This window comes from Ursus maritimus, unplaced genomic scaffold (genome assembly GCF_017311325.1).
Source record: "Ursus maritimus isolate PB19 unplaced genomic scaffold, ASM1731132v1 scaffold_7, whole genome shotgun sequence".
Lineage (NCBI taxonomy): Eukaryota > Metazoa > Chordata > Mammalia > Carnivora > Ursidae > Ursus > Ursus maritimus.
Window position 1 is genome coordinate 45,512,200 of NW_024426885.1, and position 20,423 is coordinate 45,532,622.

The 20,423-nt window shown below is 44.7% G+C and overlaps 1 protein-coding gene across 4 annotated transcripts in view; it reads right to left on the reverse strand.

Moving 5' to 3' along the window:
* NRG3 (neuregulin 3) overlaps positions 1 to 18,742 on the reverse strand; it is a 1,003,086-nt gene extending 984,344 nt beyond the window's left edge. For all 4 annotated transcript variants that reach the window (XM_040623882.1, XM_040623881.1, XM_040623879.1 and 1 more), the window contains exon 1: positions 17,914 to 18,742. In XM_040623882.1, coding sequence (XP_040479816.1) covers positions 17,914 to 18,742 — 829 coding nt within the window. The remainder of the gene's footprint in view (positions 1 to 17,913) is intronic.
* Positions 18,743 to 20,423: the final 1,681 nt, after the last annotated feature.

Below are 20,423 nucleotides of genomic sequence, written 5' to 3' on the forward strand. Positions count from 1 at the left end.
GAGCTCACTGGGTTTCCATGGCACTTATTAGCGTCAACAGCAGTAGCCTCACAGCAGCTGGAGACAGCGGCTGTCACAGGACCCAGGTGGACAGCAGCATACACCGCTCGTCCCTGGAAGCCGAGCCTCCTCTCCAGCTCGACAGCCACACCACAGAGCAGAAGAGTGGAAGGGAAACATTACTGAACAGCACGCTGAGAAGATTCCAGAAAGGTCAGAGACCAAGGAGTTGAGGTAGTCCCTGGGCATCATCGATACTCACAGAGAAAGCTGCAATTTAAGCCCTCGGAACTTTCAGGAAATCTTACTATGTTTGTATGTGTGTGTTCAGGTGTGTGTTTTCTAGTAGAATCTTAACTAGCTACGGAAGTGTAGGTTAACATTGAGCACTGTGGTTTTACTGACGTCAAATAACCCAAAATGCTCTATCCCCTGAGGTCACTTGGTCAAGCATAGTTGCACCTTACTCCTTATTTGTTCATTCCTTGTGACCGTGACCCATCTTCTATCTGCCATACTATTTCTGGGTTTAAGGCAAAAAAAAAACAAAAAACAAAAAACCCAGACACCAAAAAACCCTGTTATTAAATGACGCTGGACAGCTTTCGTACTTCTAGCCCTCAGCTTCTCCTTACAGCGTCTCTGGCTGAGATGAAGTCATGGGTGATGCAGACAGGCCTCTGGCCATACAGCGCATGCGGTGAGGAAAGACTCACACACTTCCCCACAACCTCCGTTTCAATAACTACCTAACAGTGTTCACTCTCTCTTGTAACTAGAGAAATACAAGACAGAACACCAACAAGATACTGTTTTAACACTGGCAAAACATTTTTGTTTGTTGATTTATTGTTAATGATATGTAACACCTATGGGGTGGGAGTTATGGAAGGAATGGGCATTCTTTGTTTTTTTGTTTTTCGGTTTTGTTTTTTGGTTTGATTTGGTTTGGTTTGGTTTTTTGTGGGGGTTTGTTGTTGTTGTTGTTGTTGTTGTTTTGAGAGAGGTGGGGAGGGGCCCAGGGAGAGGGAAAGAGAATCTTAACCAGGCTCATGCCCGGTGTGGAGCCCAACACGGGGCTCGATCTCATGACCCTGAGATCATGACCTAGGCAGAAATCAAGAGTCGATGCTTAACCGTCTAAGCCACTCAGGCTCCCCAAAAATGTGAACTGTTCAATCTCTTTTGAATGAGAATTAGGAATCGGGATTAAAAAAAAAAAGGTAAGGTTTTTTGTATATATATGTTGGCCAAAAGTTTCCATTCCATATTGTGGACTTGGGGGGCAGAATTTTATTTTATAAATGACCAAACTGGAACAAACTAAATTCTCAACAGGTGAGAAGCTCACCTAAGTATTTTAGTATGTCAATATACTTCAGCACAGCATCATTAAAAACAGGGTTTAAGCATTCTATCATAGAAATATTTTAATACAAAGTGCAAAAGGATAGCTAAATTAGAGTGTGTATAATTTCATTTTTGTAAAAAAATTCATATTCATGGAGCAAAGAATTGGGTTAATATTCAACAGAAAGATAACACTAATTATCTCTAGGTAACAGAACTACAGTTGACCTTTATTTTCCTTCTTGCTTATGTTTTTCAATTTTCTATAGTGAACATGCTTTATATAATAATAAGGAGGAAGGCACTCCAAAAAGAAGATAAAACATTAACACTAGCCACTTTGAGTTTGAGTTAAATGTCACTCTGGCTCAGAGCTGTGTTCCAATCAATGGACAGAACCACACTCTGATATCAAAATCCTTGTGCCAACAAACATGCCAGGAAATAACGCCTTACATTAAGACACATAATGCCTTAGTGATACTGTTTCTTAGTCTTCTGTTCTTCTTGTAACATTCTGTAAAATTCGGCAAGTAGGAACTCTATTTAAGGGAGAAAGATATTATGGTTATATCTAGAACTAGAAGAATCTATTAATACTTCCAAATGAAATATTGTGTGTGTGTCAGTAATTCCTCCCAGCCTCCTCATACCTCTGTCTTTGGAATCTATTTACTTTCATGTGTATGCATCACAATCACAGACCTACAGGGGGCTACCAACCTCTACATCTGTCAGGGGAAGGATAAGAAATTCCCTTTCTGAAAGTTGTCAACAAGCAAAGTTCACCAGACTTAAGGACATAACCATGTCCCACCTATAAAGCACACTAAAACACTGGTATTAATAAATGCTGAAATGCAAAATATACCACCAAAAGTATACTATTGAAAAAAACCAGGGTCAGTGGGGCCAATAAACAGAGAAAGAGAGGAAAGGGGGAGGGGGAGAGAGCCACCAGAATAATAACTCAAAAGTTCCACTAAGATTTTAATCTCAAAATAAGAACTTGGCCTCAGGGAATGTCTCGTCCAACATCCTTACTTACAGAAAAAAGCCACAATTTCAGAGACTGAGTGAATAGTCTACCCTGAGGTCTCCGTGACCGAGTGTCAGAACGGGGCCTACATCCCCAAACAAGGTCCATGGCCTTCCCACTGGGCCCTAATTACTTTTCTCCCTTTTAAAACCACTCTTCTAATTATCCTACCTCTAATTTTCCTTGGAAGCAAAGAAAAAAACAAATGTAACAATTAACAAGATTAAGCAAAGGAACATACACTTCCCTGAGGTAAGACTCTCCGGCCTCTCCCTGTCTCCATGGCAATCACCTCCTGTTCATAGGATTCTTTTGCTCACAGTTTACAAAATGGCAGAGTATCAGAGAGGAAGTGGTAGACCAGACATACAGAGATAAAAAAAGTAATAATAAAAAAATTTTTTTAAAAAGCCTGGCTAATATCCAGAAGATTCGGAGTCCTTACTCAGATATCTGAAGTGGGCTGTATCACTAATACCACACTGGTGCCCACCCCAAACCTTAGGTAGACAGTCTGGAAGCGGAGCCACATAGACTCTTCTTCAAACAAGCTTCTGGGAAGAGCTGTACTTCTTTGAATCTGTCTCTCCCATGGCACATGGCAACAACCCTTCTTCATCAAAAGCAAAAATATTCTCGAACATCCAAACAGCCTGATTTTCCTGGCACAAAAGCATCTCTATTTTGGGAAGATCCCAAGGTTCAAATGATTGCCTATCACTGATAACTGAAGATTAGAGTAGACTTCCCAGCACAGCCCTGAAAAGAAATTGATGGATCAGCTAAGGGTTCTCTTCCCAAAATGCAGCATGTGTAATTTATTTTTATGCAACTTATTTCATACCTTGTAGCTGCTATCTGGAGAAAAAAAAAAAAGCAGTTCTGGTAGAGGAAACGAATGATTTCATTTGGCAAAGTAATCATGGTCTGGGAAATGTAAGAAAATTCAGTGTCAAACTTCAGCAAAGGGTTTGAGCTGGAACGTACTGGTGGCCAAAAATCACCCTTCTCTATGGTTTGCTTACAAAGAGGCTCTCCTGTCAGGATAAAGAGCTCACAGACTGGCAATTTAATTCAATTTTCACAATGGGAGCATAGTACATAAAGGCTTCCTGTACCTGGCAGTCAAGGTCTTTAAACCTAACACTTACATGTGTAGCTACTTTACAGCACCCAGGATGAGAACATACATATTCACTGTGACCAACATTTAGCACTTGTACTAATATACTGTGGAGTATAAGGGAGCCGAGAGAGTTGCAAATTACATCCATGTTTGATATGTATTGCTGTATATGTGGATAAGAGAAAGAGAATGCAAATATCATGATAAGAGTTAATTCTGAAAACATGTCAGGCATCTATAAACCCTTTGTCCTGATAAAACTTCTGTTCAACATCAGTGCTCAAATGAGGCATTTGTCACCGCATCATTCTTGTATCATGAGGGCCTTACCCTTGGTAAGAGCACTGCAAAAAATTCATTATGGGTTTCAAATAGAAAACAAATTTTGCAAGTTTCTCCTTCCCCCACGCCAAATAAATGAACCACTACTGCTCCTGGTCCTCCCAACTGCCTGAAAGTGTCTATAACCTCTCCCTGTCATTCTGGAAGGTAACTAACTGTTCGGACACCAGGCGGTCCCTGCAGAGCTCAAGTGCAGAAAGCCGATCAGAAGGCATCGGACAGGAAGACGGTGCTTCACAAGTCGTATGGTCTACTGGACCTCTTCCTTGGGGTTAACATTTTTGTGTTATCTAGTCATTTAGAAGTAATAGAGCTCTTTAGACTTTTACAACACTCAGCCTTTTGCAGTGCATTGTAGGAAACAGCATTTCATTATTTACCATAAATTACTCGGAGCAGCTCATGATGAAAGATGGGCACCAGCGTGCTCCCACAGAAGGTCGCTCAGAAGCTTACAACACCAAGTGAAGGGGAAACGCAGATTTGACGCTGACTTTGTTAAGATCCCATCTACAGTGTTGCTGCCTTCCTTTCAAAAATAGCTTCTGATCAAATACACAAAGACCCAAACAAGTAACTGCAAACGGCACCTTTATCTCCATCAAAAAATTTAAAAAAAGAAGAGATACACTGAAAGTATTCCAAGTAAATAACACTAGTATGTGTCAGCTGACTTATTATAAAGGTTGACATCAGTGAAAATTATCTGATCGGTGAAAAATAGAGGAGGAGAGACACCGTTGGCTATTAATTCTAATTTAACATTCACGCTTACATGGTGTTATAGCCCCTCTATCTGGTAACAATGAGCAACCAAGTAAGCTGGCAAGAGTGATGAATGTGATTCTAATCTGAAGCCTCTTTATGGTGAACAAAGTGGGCGACACAGTCATTTCAGCTGTGGATACGTGAAAGAAGGGATGTGGCTCTTGCAGACAAGAGGAGCTCTCTGGCAGGCCGAGTGAGAGCGTCATCTCACACAGAACCATCCTCCTGGTTTCCGAAGCAGCGGGGTATCCCTTCTCTTCCCTCACCGTGCAATGAGCGCAGACAGGGAATCAACCGTCTGCCACTGCCTTTTGAATGCATGCAATGTCAGCATTCAATCCCAAAAGGTGCTGAGTAGCTTCTGGAAAGAGGACCTCGATGGAACCAGAAGGGTGATGTGGCGATCAATTCATAAAGTAACTTTCACTTCCGGAAATTCTAAAGGCAGTCACTGGTTCATTTGACAAAAGTCAAGACTTTCTGCTGGTTATTCTCCTTGGAGATTTCTAGATATTCAAAAGCTACTATTTTGGGTTAAATCTAGGGCTGTGTTGACATGACTATGCAAAAAACTAAACATATTTAAACATACCAATTCTTTTGCTTCTTGCAGCACTTTGAAGAGGTACTGGAATGAAGTCAATACTTAAATATATTCAGCACAAATCACAGACCATATCTTTAAATGCTTTGGGACAAATTAGCCTTGGAGAATCTTTAGAATTTGCTGCTTATTCCTCCCTCCAAGTCATCCTGAAGCCCTTGCATCTTCTCAAAACACCAGAATACTGTGCCAATTGCTCGCACCAACCCTGACTACTGTTTTCCACAGCAGCCTAGCCATGTCTTCCCAAACCCTCCCTCCCTAATCAGGCTTTGTCCTAAGGAAAAGAGGAGGCTGCCTCATTAATTCCAAGATAGACCCTCTCTGCCCATCGGGCCAGACCCCTCCCTGGTTCCCATGCAAGGGTGTGCATGCACACTTCTACCTCTGTTAATGCCCTTTCCCTATCGTGCCCTCAATTCTCCATTTCTCTGCCTAAACAAATTCTCCCCTGAAATCACCTATGTCTGCTCTCATCACTGCTTTCTGAAATGGCCTCATACACTTTTCAGTTGGAATCACACACTTCGGTGCTTCATCATTCTCTGGTACACACATTCTGGTCTTCTCAACAAAACCATAGTAGCAGATGGTGAATTCTTTCTTGTGGATTGTGCACTCAAATGCTGCCCAGCTGCGATAAAGTCACTATTAGGACACAAGTACGGTTTTACAGGTAGAAGATGTGTGAAAAGTGTGATAGCTCATGCTGCAACAGAAACACTCCAGATATGGGGGAAAGGAAATTTTATGTAATATAAACACAAGTACCCACTCAGAAAGGCTTAAGTTGAAAAGGAGCGTGGGTATCTTGCAAGGAGTCTCACTAAGCCGGGAACAAAAGCAGCTGCTGAAGCCAGGAAGACCCTCTTGGCACCTGCTAGACTGCGGGGCATGAACAACACACACTCAGCATTAAGATCCAGGTGTCTATAAGTGGAAAAATCCGGAAACTCAGACCACCACCCTGGTAGCATGTAGTGAAGGCCAAAGGAATGCGCCGAAACATTTCTTTTATATTTTTACGTTTGTCTTGAGCTTGATGAATTTTGACCAACAGAACTGGCCCATGTTATCAGCACCCAGATCAAGAAGCATAAAATTATCAATATCTTAAAGCCTCATATCACGGGTCTCTCCATTCACTACCTGCCGCTTCCCCAAAGATAATCACTATCTTGACCTCTAACGTACAACATTGTATCAACAGAATCATACTTTGTTCTGATTCTTTCTGCTCACCAATGTATTTGTGAGCTATCCTATAAGATTTTGAGCACAATTCATTACCAAAGAACTATGTTCTCTACAAGTCACTACTTTCCACTGGCCTATGGAATGTATCTATCTGTAGTCCAACCACCTAACTTTAGTATGAGAATTAATATCTGGTGATTCTATGAGAGGCTGACAGTATCTAGAAAGTGAACTGGTCATCCCACCTGTTCTCATTTGACCTCCGCCTTCCTTCCCTTCTAGGACCCCTCACTTCAAACTAGCCTTTACCTTCTGCTTTCATGTGATCCTTAAAATAGACCAGATAACTGGTTATCATACACACAACTCATTGACACCTACTGACTCTGTCCATCCCAAGCAACACTACTAAAGACTGCCCAACATTTGCAAACTGAAGAGCCATTAAGTAACTCATTAAACTTCCATCTTCTTTATCCTTATAAGGTCAAGGCTAATGATCAAAGGCCCAGGGTAAGATACTCTGCCTTCAATAAGGCATTATTTCCCACGAGCAAATGAAATGCATTTATATTTCTACACATCTGCATTTCACAGCAGGAACCCAACTCAGCCAACACTTTAATGCTGACACTACCAATCAGGACACAAATATTTTGGACTGAAGAAAAAAAAAAAAAAAACAACTTCACGGAACCAAGACTAATAACTGAACTGATTCATGGAGCTTATTCTCTGCTTTTTCAAAAATTTAATAACTTCTAACTAGAGAGATAATTGTGACCATTAAATAAAACAGAAAATACAGCAAAATACAATAAATTAAACAGCATTCCCATTCCACATTCCAGAAATCACCACCATTAACAATTTAGTTTATTTCCTTTGAATACAGTTACTATATATATTAAATTCATCTACTAATCTGCACAGCTTAATATAATTGGCACTTTATACAATTTTCTACCCAAACTTTTACAAAATTATACACTAAACACTTTCCAGTATACTTAAAATTATTAAACATACAATTTAGCAGCTTTGTAAATCTATCACATGGGCCAAGTAAAATTCATTTTGTTTACTATTTGTTTGATTTTAACCTAAGGCACATAAATGCACATTCACCTAGCAGATATTGGGCTGTAGAATTCAAGGCTTTTCACTGACTAAATTTCTGTTACCTTCCTCGTGAAAAACCACACCCAAGATATACACTGCAATGTTTCAGTTTCAGCTTATTTACTGTGGAATGACAAAGCCACAGGTAAAACAGTCCGAGGGCAGATTTCTTATGGATATATAAATATTCTCCCCCTTAAACTTGCCCACAACTTCTTCAACAAGCATTTTTTCAAGTGATTTATCTTTATAGAGTATATCCAAAGTAATCAATTTAGTTCTAATAGAAACCACAATTAATTCATTGGTTTGCATCCTATTTGAATATATTACCTAATTACAGTAACAACAGGCATAAATAGATTTAGATACAACTAATACTTGGTAAACACACCTCTCCTTTGGTGAAGGCTGAAACCCTAGAGCAACTGGAGCTATTCAGCATGAAGGGGCATTTGTCAGTTTTTCATTCTTTTATTTTTTAATTTGTTTTTGTTTTGTTTTGATCTTTTACAAACCCTTGCTTGGAGGGCTGACTTTCAATAGATCCCAGCGAGGGAGCTGCTCTTCTACCTACCAAATCCCCCACCCAGAAGCAGGTCATCTACAAATGGTTTAGTACCAGGTTCCTCATGAACGCGCACCATGGGATGGGCGAGGGGGGCGGCCCCCTTTCTGGCCACGCCCCGTTTCCCGGGACTAAGGGCTCTTTGAACTGGACCCCTGTCCCCACGCGCAGCGGGGACATTTGTCAGTTTTTTAATCCAGAAACAGTCTCATACTGAAAAGTCAGTTAAACAGAATTAGGTGAAGATAGTGTTTAATATAAACATTTCTGCACCCCATTATCACTTTTTATCCCTGGAGTCTAGATCTTGCCATCATGCCAACAAAAACTTTTGTTTAACAATAAATTTGGGTAAGCAGTCCCCCTTCCCCTCTTCTCGATGAGTACAGCTGTCATTCTTAGTCTATGTGATTCACTCACAGTCTTACGGGGATTTTGACGAGACAGGCTTCCTGACATTACAGTGCTCCTATCCTTCTGCATGGCTACTCAAAGACTGTAATAACCCAATCTTGCATTTGACTGATTCCCATTCTCTTTTCATGAGTTCGCAGAAGTAGAAATCCCAATCATCTTTGACTTTGACCAACAGAATGTTTTTTTTTCCCTTAGGGACCCTTACTAGACATAAATGTCAAAGAAGTAAGCAATGACTGAGACCAATGTGGGGTATTCCTGGCAGACTAGCAGGGTCTCACCAATGTTACTCTTCTTAGGATTATTGGCTAGTCAGTGGTGGGGACCTTGTAGTATGGTTCCAAGTGGGAATTCAGATGCTCTGCAGGAGACACTGCATATGGTGCAACACCCAACCTTTATTTGGTCGGGTTGGTATTTGGGTGTCTGTAGGACTCCAAGGTTATGATTCCAAATGCTCCCTGATACATTTCCAATGGGTCAATCTCAGCATACGATGCAGTAACGACTGTAATCAAAAGCAAGTTTGGAATGGGCAAAGACGACAATTCTGGCTGGATTTTAGGGAGCAGAGAGACAGTCTCTAACTGTCCTCTGTCATTGGTCTACTGAACCACCTACAAGCAGCCACTGGAGAAAACAGAGTTAGCAGATCAAGGAATACCAGTTTAAAGAACACATTCTTTCTCTTTTGTTGAAACATCACCTAAATTTCTCCTTGGCCTGAAAACCAGGACAATTTCTCTGGTTTAAAAGGCTCCCTTTACCAGAGCAAAAAACAGGTACAAGGCAGATGTGCCATTTATGGAGTTTATGACAGCAAATGCCACTGTCCCTGAGCTAATGGGATTGAAAGAGGCCATGTACAAAGATATGGCCACACTCTTATCAATGGATTAGGATCTGGGGTGGGGAGAGATTACCTGGAAAATGATCTTTCAACCTTCCTGATCCTTCAAACTATGCCATTTAGCATGTCCTTGGCAAATTATAGAACCATTCTAAGCTGACCTCGATTAGCCGCATGACTGAGATCATCATACCTGGGCTACTGGCCTCGATGATGGTCTTTGAGTCCTTGTTTCAATCAATCAATAAGACAATAAATAAGGCAATAAATACATAAAGTGCTAGCCCTCCCGGCACACAGTAAAACCCGACAAGCGGCAGCTCTCACTGTTATTACCTAAATTCTCAAACCCATTCCAAGACTGAGATTCTGTGAAGAATTCTCCCACATTTCTAAAAGTAGCACTCATGGCACAGACAACAACAGAGTCTGATCCTAAAATGATGATGACAGTGTGATTTTTCTCTTAGTACTAAGTTCTAACGCCCTGGCAATTCACGGGAAGATCATGACTAGGATCACACGTCGTCACGGGAAGGGTATCTTAAGAGGCAGGCTCTATGTTCAGGAATTCCTATCAAATATTTAGCATAAAAATTCTATTCTCATAGCCCTGGCTATAATGTACTCATGCTAAAGTAGTTGCATAGGTCCAGACGGTCTTTTTGTTTCCTAATGCTCTTACAACCTATATTGCAGCCATGATACACACTATCACTTCTAAGAAAAGGCCTCAAAGAGAAAAATCTTATCATTGGAAGCTCCTAAACTTCTATTATTAAATTTAATTCTCAATTCAGTCTGCAGGCTTATTTCTGACTCGTCTCTTTTTTGCCTGGGAATGGCAATCTAGGACTTATGTACAATCACCAACCTATCTTTTTTTTTTTAATAAAGATTTTATTTATTTATTTGACAGAGAGAGAGACAGCCAGCGAGAGAGGGAACACAAGCAGGGGGAGTGGGACAGGAAGAAGCAGGCTCCCAGCGGAGGAGCCTGATGTGGGGCTTGATCCCAGGACTCCAGGATCACGCCCTGAGCCTAAGGCAGACGCTTAACGATTGAGCCACCCAGGCGCCCCAATCACCAACCTATCTTGAAAACTAAAGGCTTATAACAAAAAAGTAATACTTTGAAATATAAATCAGGATTAGGCTTCCAACAAACACAGGCCAAGATGTTTTCAAAATGCTAATGGGAAGTTCCCCAACGTGCAAAGGTATCCATCTAAAAGAGCTATTTGATGGATACGAGCCACTTATCAATCTTCTGGGACCTAAATCACAGTAACTTCTAAATAAAGAGGGGAACAGAATGCAATGCAGAGACTGCCTACTGTTACTAAAGTTCTCTCCAAACTCCAAATAGTCAGTGACAGTAAGACAGTGTGGGAATGGAACGAAAGCAAAGCATAGGGCATTGTTTCTTTCATCAAGAATCTGAAGATTTCTGTAGATTTCAGGTTTCCAGATCATTCAACGATCTCACTCATTTTTCCCCAAAACTTCGGTTCCTCTCTTTGATAAATGTATGTCCAAGATAAGCTTTAAAAAAGTGTGGGCCAAGCAAAGGATGAGAAATGGTAGGCCCCAGTTTGTGGAGCGGACTAAATTTCCAAGGTGATTTGAGGTAGATTTCCACACCATATTCCACTGTGTGTGCCAGCGTATCCGAGAGGAGCACGGGAAAGATCCAAGGGCATACAAGAACAATAATCTCTCATTGTGATAAAAGATCCCTCAAGCTAGGTAGCAAACTAGCTCCCATATTTCAACTGAATTCAACAGCCTGATGTGCTCTTGGAGGAAAATACCTAGTCTATCCACTTCCCATTTCTCTTGACACAAAAACAGTAAAGTGTGTTTGCAGCTTACCAGCTCTTGTATGAGCGGTATACGAGGCAGGTAATTACCATGACCCTCATTATCCCAGAGGAGGACGTTACAGTTCAGAGAGATTAAAATGGTTCTTTGAGGCTGCACAGTTATCACAGGATTTAAGGCTACAGGTTTTAGGAGAGTCTTTTTGGGGGTTTTTTTTTGTTTTGTTTTTAATGCAAATCTTCGTCACCCTCCCACAAAAATCCCGAAAAGTAGTCATAACTGACTACTAAAAGAGTCACTTTCTTAACCTGGCTCCACTAAGCCAGCTGACTGTCACCTCCCCTCCAGAGTGATGAACACTGTCAGGCCCAAAGGATGTGACAATGTCACAGCCACCAGGCCAAGCTCAAAGAAGCACCCACACCACTGTGACCAACTTTTGAGTGGTGTGCTTACCAACACTCAGCCAGGGTAACAAACTTGTGTATGCCCGGTGCTCTTACTGTAATTATGTAATTTAGTTAAATTTGATGTACGCCACTGATATGTGATTGTGGAAATGAAAGATAATTGTAGTTTCTATTAAAACATAGTTGAATGCTTTGAAGACACTCCAAATGGTGACCAAAAAATAAAATAAAATTACTTTGAATTATATGTGCAAGAAAACGATAAAAGATACTAGGGCAGGGGACATAGTACAGTATCTATGAAGAATCTGGTTCAGATTCCTTCACCAGGGTCTTTAAGGACGAAAGACGTATTTAGAGGTATGGTTTATGAAAAAAGAAAAGAAAAGCAAGGAAAAGAAAAACATGCTAAGCCCAAGTTATAGACACATACTGAAGAAAAAGCCTTGGCCCCATATCGAGATATGGGAGAAAGCTTTATTTTAATTGTCTGCTTTGTAAACTATTACTTTTATAGACTTCTTAACCTAACCAATTAACTACCAGCATTGCAATGCCCCAAACTGATGTTTAATAAATATTCATTAAAATGAATTAAAATAGTGAAACATGACATGTATTATGAAGACAACACAACTATATGAAAAGACATAATAGCTTACGTTCAGATGTAGTACTGTTTTGTGGAATCACACAATAAATCCTATCAAAATTTTTATGCCCACCTAGGTGGGAGAATACATGGCCACTAGGCTTTGGCCAAGTTTTCGGAATCCTTAAAATTTTTTTTCATATAAAAAATAAAGCACCAAGACAGTTTAATAACTCAATTGCACAAATGGGTAGGATCTGTTTTCTCAACTTTCTACATCAATGTAGTCTAACATCGTCTTACCAAAAGGGTTGACTTTATAACAACTTGAAATGACAAGGAGATGTTAAGACTATCTAGGAAAAATCTGAAAGACTACTGCTTACACTATAAACTAAGAAAGGTTAAAAAAAAAATCAAAAGTCTATAAGGAATAGCCACAAGAGCCACTATTCAACAGGAATACAAGACGTCCCAATGAAACAGTGGTAAAGATGGAAAATCAAACTAAGTATCTTTCCTAAGACGTTCATGAATAATTGCCCAAATGGAAAACACCTATTTAGGTACGTTTTCATCCTGATATTAGAAAGCTTTAAACTGAGTCTGTTCCCCCACCCCTTTCAATATGTATATGGCTCTGGAGGAAACCCTTTTCTAGGTGTAGACAAGAAAAATGTCTAGGATCTCCAAATGTCTCAGTGGTATTTGTCAACCCAGTACAGTTCTGCTTCGCCCAACACAAAAGTCTGAGGATAAAAACAGATTCAAAGGGGGAAAAAAATGAATTTCAGTTCTATTCACAAGTAATTCAAATGCCTTTTACAGACTTAGATTTATGGCTCTTCCCTTGCTCTTATATATTTCAGCGCCAACTTTCATGTTCCATTTTCAACATCCCAGATAGAATATCGAGATATGCTTGGCACTGGATATGAGAGGTTATGAGGAAAGAATTTCTACAAAAGAAGCAAGCTGGAAATCAACCTTCTTCTCATTGTGCTGTGCAGAGAAGAGCTGGGGGAGCATTCCCAAGGGAAGAGAGAGCTTGCTCCCCTGCACCGCAGACCTCCTGAGCTGCCACTGAGTCACACTGCACCTGCACTCTTGCTCATGGCCCAGTCTGGACTTAGAAAAGGAACAGAAGTTCCCACAAACCAGCTTCTACTGTCTGTTTGTTGGGTTTGGGTTTTTTTCCCCTTCTGACTGGTGAATGGATCAACACTGTGTTTAAAAAGGCTATCCAGGAAATAGAAGCACAAATACAATAGGTGGCTGGATTCACAAATCAACCTGCAAAAGGTCATCTCAATTAGCAACAGTATTGCCAATCCCTTATCTCAGTCACGGGAAGGGGGCGGGGGGGACTTACACTGTCTTCATGCACCAAGACCAAACTAAAAATGGCTCTAGGAAGAGCCTTGCCAGTTCTATGCCCACACCTGCCCCTGCCCTTTGGTTTGTGTGTGTGTGTGTGAGGATGAAGTAAGACGTAAGTGTCTAAAGAGCAAAACACACAGTATAATTGATTGAAGCAGAAAAGTCTCACAATCCTGTATTAAGGCCAAGGAAATCAAAACATACTCAGGGTGTAACATGTGCTCATTAAAAAGCTTTCAGTTGAATTTCATGAGAACTATTGACCTCGAGCCCTGAATCCTCTCACTTTGGTGGGGTTGGTACCTGCTATGCTAGAATTCCTTTGAAGGCTGCGATTCATGTAAAGAGAGGACAATATAGAGAAGTAACTTTATTTAAACAAATTATATTTAAGGTGCTATAAAACAACTAAGAGTACTCTTACTGAAAGACTGAAATCTTTTGAAAAGAACACAGGAAAACACTCAGTGCTGGGTGGGAGGATGGGGTAACAGGGTAATGGGCATTAAGGAGGGCATGGGATGTGATGAGCACTGGGTGTTATGTGCAACTGATGAATCACTGAACTCTACCTCCGAAACTAATAATATGCTGTATGTTAATTAATTGGATTTAATTAAAATAAAATTTAAAAAAAGAAAAGAATATACTCAGTGTTATCAAAGGCTGTCTTCAAAATCACAACGGGTATGACTAGGTCAAGTTTTAATTAAATAGCCTTGGTTATAATAAAATCACCCCCATACCATGTTTATACATCAATGATACATTCGATTTACCTCTTCACTAAATACACTATTTGAGATTTGTGATCTTACTTACTGTAATTAAATATATACTTTCCAAATAGGGCCCTAAAACTAACCAATTGAAAGTGGCTCTTTCTCTTGTCTTCAGTTTCTGAATTTAGCCAATGAGTCTGAACTTTGAACTGTTAAAACAGGGCTTCTGGCTAAGTAACAATTCAGACTGGCACTGTCAACACCCTACATGTAAGTTTCAAGTCTGAAAATACAATTCAATGTGCTGTAAAAGGCTCTTTGTAAACTGGTCAAAATCACTCTCCTGTCTATAGTAAATCTTCCTTTCTCTTGAAAAATCTGTGAATAATCTACACTCTCAGAGGCAAGATGCTTCAAAGAGGTCTTTGGTGAAATAATCTGGTGGCAATACGTTCAAGACATTTGCTTCTAAAACATCTGAAGCTAAAGCAAGTCTTGGGCAGCTAATTGGGAACCCAAGAGATCCCGGTAATGTGGAAGAAAGTTTTGGTCCAGCTCAGGGTCTAAAGGTTGGAAGAGGACAAGAGAACAGCCAACTTCAAGCTCTTCCCCTCCTTGTGCCTTTTAAATTCCATCTTTCTTTGTCTTTAATCCAACAGAAAATTAGAAAGAGTCTTCTAAACTGAGCCTCCCGCATAACAAAAATAGCTTTTGTTTTGCCTAGTACCCATCAGCAAGTGTGTTTCTTCAAGAGTGAACCAGCTTCTTTTCCTCCATCGAGCTGTGCCGCCTTTACAGACAAGAGCCTTCTGACTGACCTTAGACAAACACAAAGACGTTCATTCTCTAAGCCCTGAGATGTTCAATTCAAGAGCAAAGACCCTGGCCATGAAGGAATTAGTGACTTAGTCTTGAAAAAACAGAGCCTCATCCTTAGCTGTCCTCAGGTGCTACCACATAATTCATGACTTTCATTAAAAAAAGAAGAAAAAGAAAAAAGACAAAGAAAGAGAGAAAGAAGAAAACAAAACAAAAAAAAATCTACTTAAGTCTGACGGTAGGAACTAGGAAAAAGGGGAATTGCTCTCCTGGGAACTTCAGTAACATAATCCAAACAAGTGAAAAATAAAATGCAAGATATTCAGGCCATTCTTCAGTCCACAGTAGCAGTGCTAATAATCCCTCAAATGAAATCTTTATATCCTTTTGTTAATCATCCTGCAATCTTGGACCCCAAAAAAAAAAATTAAACTATCTTTTCTTTAAATTACCATATAACCTCACTATTTAAATTCATCTTTTATGGAAACTGCATAATTTTTCTTTCATTAAAATTTCCCTTGTTGATATATGCGAACCAGGTCAGTTTCGATTGGATTTGCATACTTGTGTTTTATCCCTTAATTCAACTCCTTGTTGAAGGTTTAAAAAAAAGCAAGAGCTGGACCTCAGATACACATAAAACAAATGCTGCTTATATGTCTAAGTGAACACTGACACCATTTACAGATTCTCCCCCACCCCTTTTCCTTGGGGCTGAGAGCCTTGTCAATAATCATTACTTATTAAACAGGCTGCCATTCCCTTCTACAGAATGTAGAAAAGGAGCGTGGAGAGGTAGAAATAATTACCTTGGGCTTTTCTTTAAAGACCTCCGGAATGGAACTCAAGAAATCAATTGAGAAAGAACATGAAATATCCCCCCATGTATAAGACCCCCCACATACACACACACACAAATATACAGTTGAGAAGTACACCCACACTCCATTATTCGTGTCAATTGCGTCGAAAAATAAAAATCTATGGTCTTCAGGATAGACACATATATATTTTCAAACCACTGAACATATCCATTCATACACTTGCACATCCTCTACCCTCCACAAAACTCAAGCTACATGTGTTGAGAGAAGCCTCGAAATACCTCCTGAGAAAATGTGCTCACAAAAATGACTGCTTCAGCCAAAGGAGAGGGAAGCAGCAAGTTACCGGTGTGACTGCCATTCTGGGTTGTGACAGATTCCTTCCCTCTTCTCCCAGACTCCCAATTTATCTTTATTTTTTTCCCCCCAAACATCAGTCAGGGCATTAAGAAATTTCTCTCTTGGACTTCACCCACAAATGCACTAAATCCTTTTTTTTTTTTTTTTTTAAGTTTCAAGGGTTAAACAACACCCAGGATAATAAGACCACAGGTCAGAGAAATGAAAAATTGCCAGATGACTGAAAGCAAGCCAGGTATTCCTACTGAAGAGTCAATGATGAGACCTCCTCTCTTCCTCTTCAGGTGTTATAGCTCAAAGCAGAAATACAATGTAAAGACAGTTTTCGGAGAACAGGCTTGCACAGAACTTGAACTGGCAGGCTGGGGGTTTGTCCTAAATAACCTTCACAGGTTGCAAACTGTTTCCCATATCCTGATCAATAGTCATTTTGAGAAGCTTCCCAACATTTCCTTAGAATAAGAGCAAGGTGGGGGGTGGGGTGGGAGGTCAATTAGTCACACAAAACATTTGTAAAGATATACAGAAAATATACACGTCCTATACAAATACAGAGGAAGCGATCACTCTTGGGGTAAACTGGCCAGTGCTGGCAGCAAGAGCGCCCAGGCTGAAGAGGCTACATCCACAGAGTGACCTGTTTCAAAGGGGTTGGACGTTCTCCCCCTTGAGTGCAGAGAACTCGGTCCAATTCCCCTTATATTTTTCAGGCACAGAGGGAGGGGAGATGAGGTTTCACACCCCACCTTTGGGAAAGGAACAAAAGCAAACGCTTGACAGAGCTGAAAAAACTCCTCCTCCGTCAGGACCCTAGAGGCGGTAGCTCGGCAGGCTCCCTTCCTATTTCCCCCTACTTAACTCACTCTGGGAGCCACAGAATCAATCTCTACACCCCGGAAGGGCCCTGGGCAGGCTGGGGGACGGGGGGGGATCCATTTAGCCCTTAGCCAAGGATCGCCTCCTTGCCCTACCTCCCCCAATGGCTTCTAATTAACCCTTCCTGGTCCCTGCCCGGGTCAGGGCTGCTCTAAGTCTACAGCTTCATTCTACCAACATTTCCATCAAATTATCCCCCACACACACACCCCCACACACACCCCCACATGGACAGAACTTCCCTTTGTGGTTTATCATCGGTCAATTTGCATGTGCTTTTCTTTCACTCCTTCCCACCGGCGGGGAAAGGGCTCAGTGCTTTTGGGAAGGCCCTCCCTCCCTCCCCAGCTCTCAATAGGAGCCGGATCCCGGAGCTCGCCAGCAGGTCTGCAGTGAGCAGAGATCGCGCTCGCGTTAACCCTTTGAAGGGAGTTAGGAGATCTGTTCGCGTTTGGGACCCACTGAAGTAGGCCGGGTGGAGCTTGACAATCTCCCTCCGCTTGCTACCGCCCCCCGCCCCCACCCCGCACACGGACCCTGACAGACCCGCACCTTTTTCCTCCCTTGCGGCCAGTTTAACTATCTCATTCAGTGCTCCAAACCTGGAATGGGGTGAGGGGTGGAGGGTGCTAGAAGACAGGCGGCGGAGGGGAAAAGACAGCAGGAGGGCAAAACGGAAACTCAGTAGTAAATCAGAGTTCAGACCCGGTGTATACTTACGAAATTTGGGGCTGGTGCTAGTTTCTGGCGTGGTGGTAGGAGAGGAGGAGGAAGACGAGGAGGAGGAAGAGGTGGTGGCAGCATCCTGAAAGGGTGACAGGGTCCAGGACGGAGTAGAATCATGAAGGTAGGAGGAGGTAGCGTATGCCGCAGTGGGCCAGGAGGGCATTGCCTGGGTACTGGGGGTTCCTGGCACCGGGGGTCGGGAGCCCGGCGTGCTGCTACTGAAGAAGGGGGCTGTGGTGGATAGGACCGTCGGGGGGGCCGCAGTGTTCCGTGCGGTGGTGGAGCGCGGGCTGGCCCGGATGGGCACCCGGTGCCCGGGAAAGCGAGTGGGCGCCCGCGTGATGGTCGTCAGGCGGGTGCTAATCCTGTTGGGCGTCCTGGAAGAGGCGGCACCGCCGGCGGAGGGGGTAGCGGGGGACGCAGTAGAAGTGGTCGTGGTGGTGGTCTCCATGGCCTTGGGGAAGGAGCTGGGCTTGGAGAGGAAGAAGGGGTCCTGGCCCATCCCCTTGGAGTCCACCAGGTCGGTGGGCACGTATTCCTTGACGGAGCCCACCACGATCCATTTGAGGAGCATGAGGCTGAGCCCCAGGCCGATGAAGCCGATGAACAGAGGCACCACGCACAGCCACGTCTGCTGCCGGTTCCACACGATGCAGTCGCTACAGCGTAACTCCCGGGGGGGCTCGGCCGCCCCTTCGCCGCCGCCGTCCGGGCCCCCGCCCGCCGCTGCCGCCGCCGCAGCCGCCGCGGTGCCCTCCTCGGCCGAGGCGGCGGCTGCCGAAGCGGCTCCAGGTGGCGAGGCAGCGGCCGCACCTTCACTCATCCTAGGAGCCGGTCTTCACCTTCGCCCCCCCGAGGGCCGCGCCAGAGGCATGGGGCCGCGCGGGCCGGGCGCGGGCGCGGGCTCCGGCGGCGGCGGCGGCGGGTTCGGGCGCAGGCAGCGGCCGCGGCGGCCGCATGCAAATCGGCTCCCTGCCCCCACGCCCCTCCCCCCGAGAGGCGGGCGGCGGGCGGGGAGGAGAGGAGCGGGGGAGGGGACGCGGGCCGGGGAGGGGGCGGCGAGGAGCGCGGAAGAGGGGCGAGACGGGCCCCCGGCGCCGCCGGCCGGTCAGGGAGCGGCTGGGCGCGTCTGCAGCCCGCCAAGCGGCCTCCTGCGCGCCGGGGCCCCGCGCCTGCTGCTGCTGCTGCTGTTGCTACTGCTGCTGCCGCCGCTGCCGCTACTGCTGCTGCCACTGCCGCTGCCGCCGCTGCCCGCCGCCTGCAAGCGCTCCAGCCGCGCCGGCATCCTCGGGGCGCCGCGCCCGGCCCGCTCCCCCAGGCGCCCGCCCGCGCCGCCGCTGGGCCTCGAGCCGCGTTCAAGGGCTGAGCCGGCTGGCCGCGGGATACCGGGCGCCGGAGAGCCGCATTCCGACACAGGGGGCAGACCTGGCCGCCGCCGCCGCCGTTCGCCCGGCCCCGCGCGCCGCGTTCTTCGGCGGCTGCTCCGCGAGCCCGGGCGGCACGGTGCACCTGTTCTTCAGCCGGCCCGCAGCCAACCCTCGGCCAGCACTCTCTGGGAGAGACCAATCCGAGCGCAGCGCGGAGGGCGAGCGGCCGGGCTCGCCTCTCTCCCGCCGCCTGCGACTCCGCGCCGCCGCCGCCGCCGCCCGAGAGTCAAACTCCAGCGAGCTGCGCCGTCGCCGCCGCGAGCCCGGGGCCGGGGGCGCACGGGGCGTCCGCGGCGGGTGCTGTCGGACCCGCCGCGGAGGAAACCCTACAAGCCGCAGAGGAATCGAAATCAGTCCCCGGAGCCGCTGCCGGGTCACGCTTGGGGAGGTGAAGCGGGAGACCGCGTCGGGGATCCCAGGCGACGCGGACCTCGGGCCGGAGGTGGCTCCTGGCGAGCTCTGGCAGCCGGGCGGGTGCGGTGTGCGCGGAGCCGCCGCGGACGGGCTGGGCTTCAGGCTGAGTGGCGCCTCCCACCAACACCTAATGGTGGTTTCTTAATGTGCACAAGAGAAATAAATGATCCAAGCAAACCCCCACTTGGAAGTGTGTGGCAAAAGCAGCTCCCGGCCGATCGTGAGCCCGTCTCCCGAACGGATCCGGCGGGGTCAGACTGACGCTGCGGGGCGAGGGAGCTGGGCCTGTGCGCGTGGGAGGGTGTCTGTGCTCTCCCCAGCCTGATGGCGGGTGCTGCTGGATGGAGAGCCACCTTTCCTCCGAGTTCATCAGAGAGATGCCAGTGAGGCAGACGTGCCAGTGAGGCAGACGACCTTTGTGCAATCACACCTGGCAGATATCTCCAAGTTGATTGAGGATCCCTTACCTCAAAATACGAAGTATTGCCTTTCAATGTAGATGAAAGCACAGGTACACCTGTCACATGACAACTGATGGTGAGAGGTAAAATTTAGAAGGATTTGGGTTGGTATCCAAAATAGTGTCGCTGGTTTCTTACCTTGGGTAGAGAGGAGCTGTATCTCAGGTGCAGTGTGGGACCTGCCCGGGAGTCCGGGGAACTG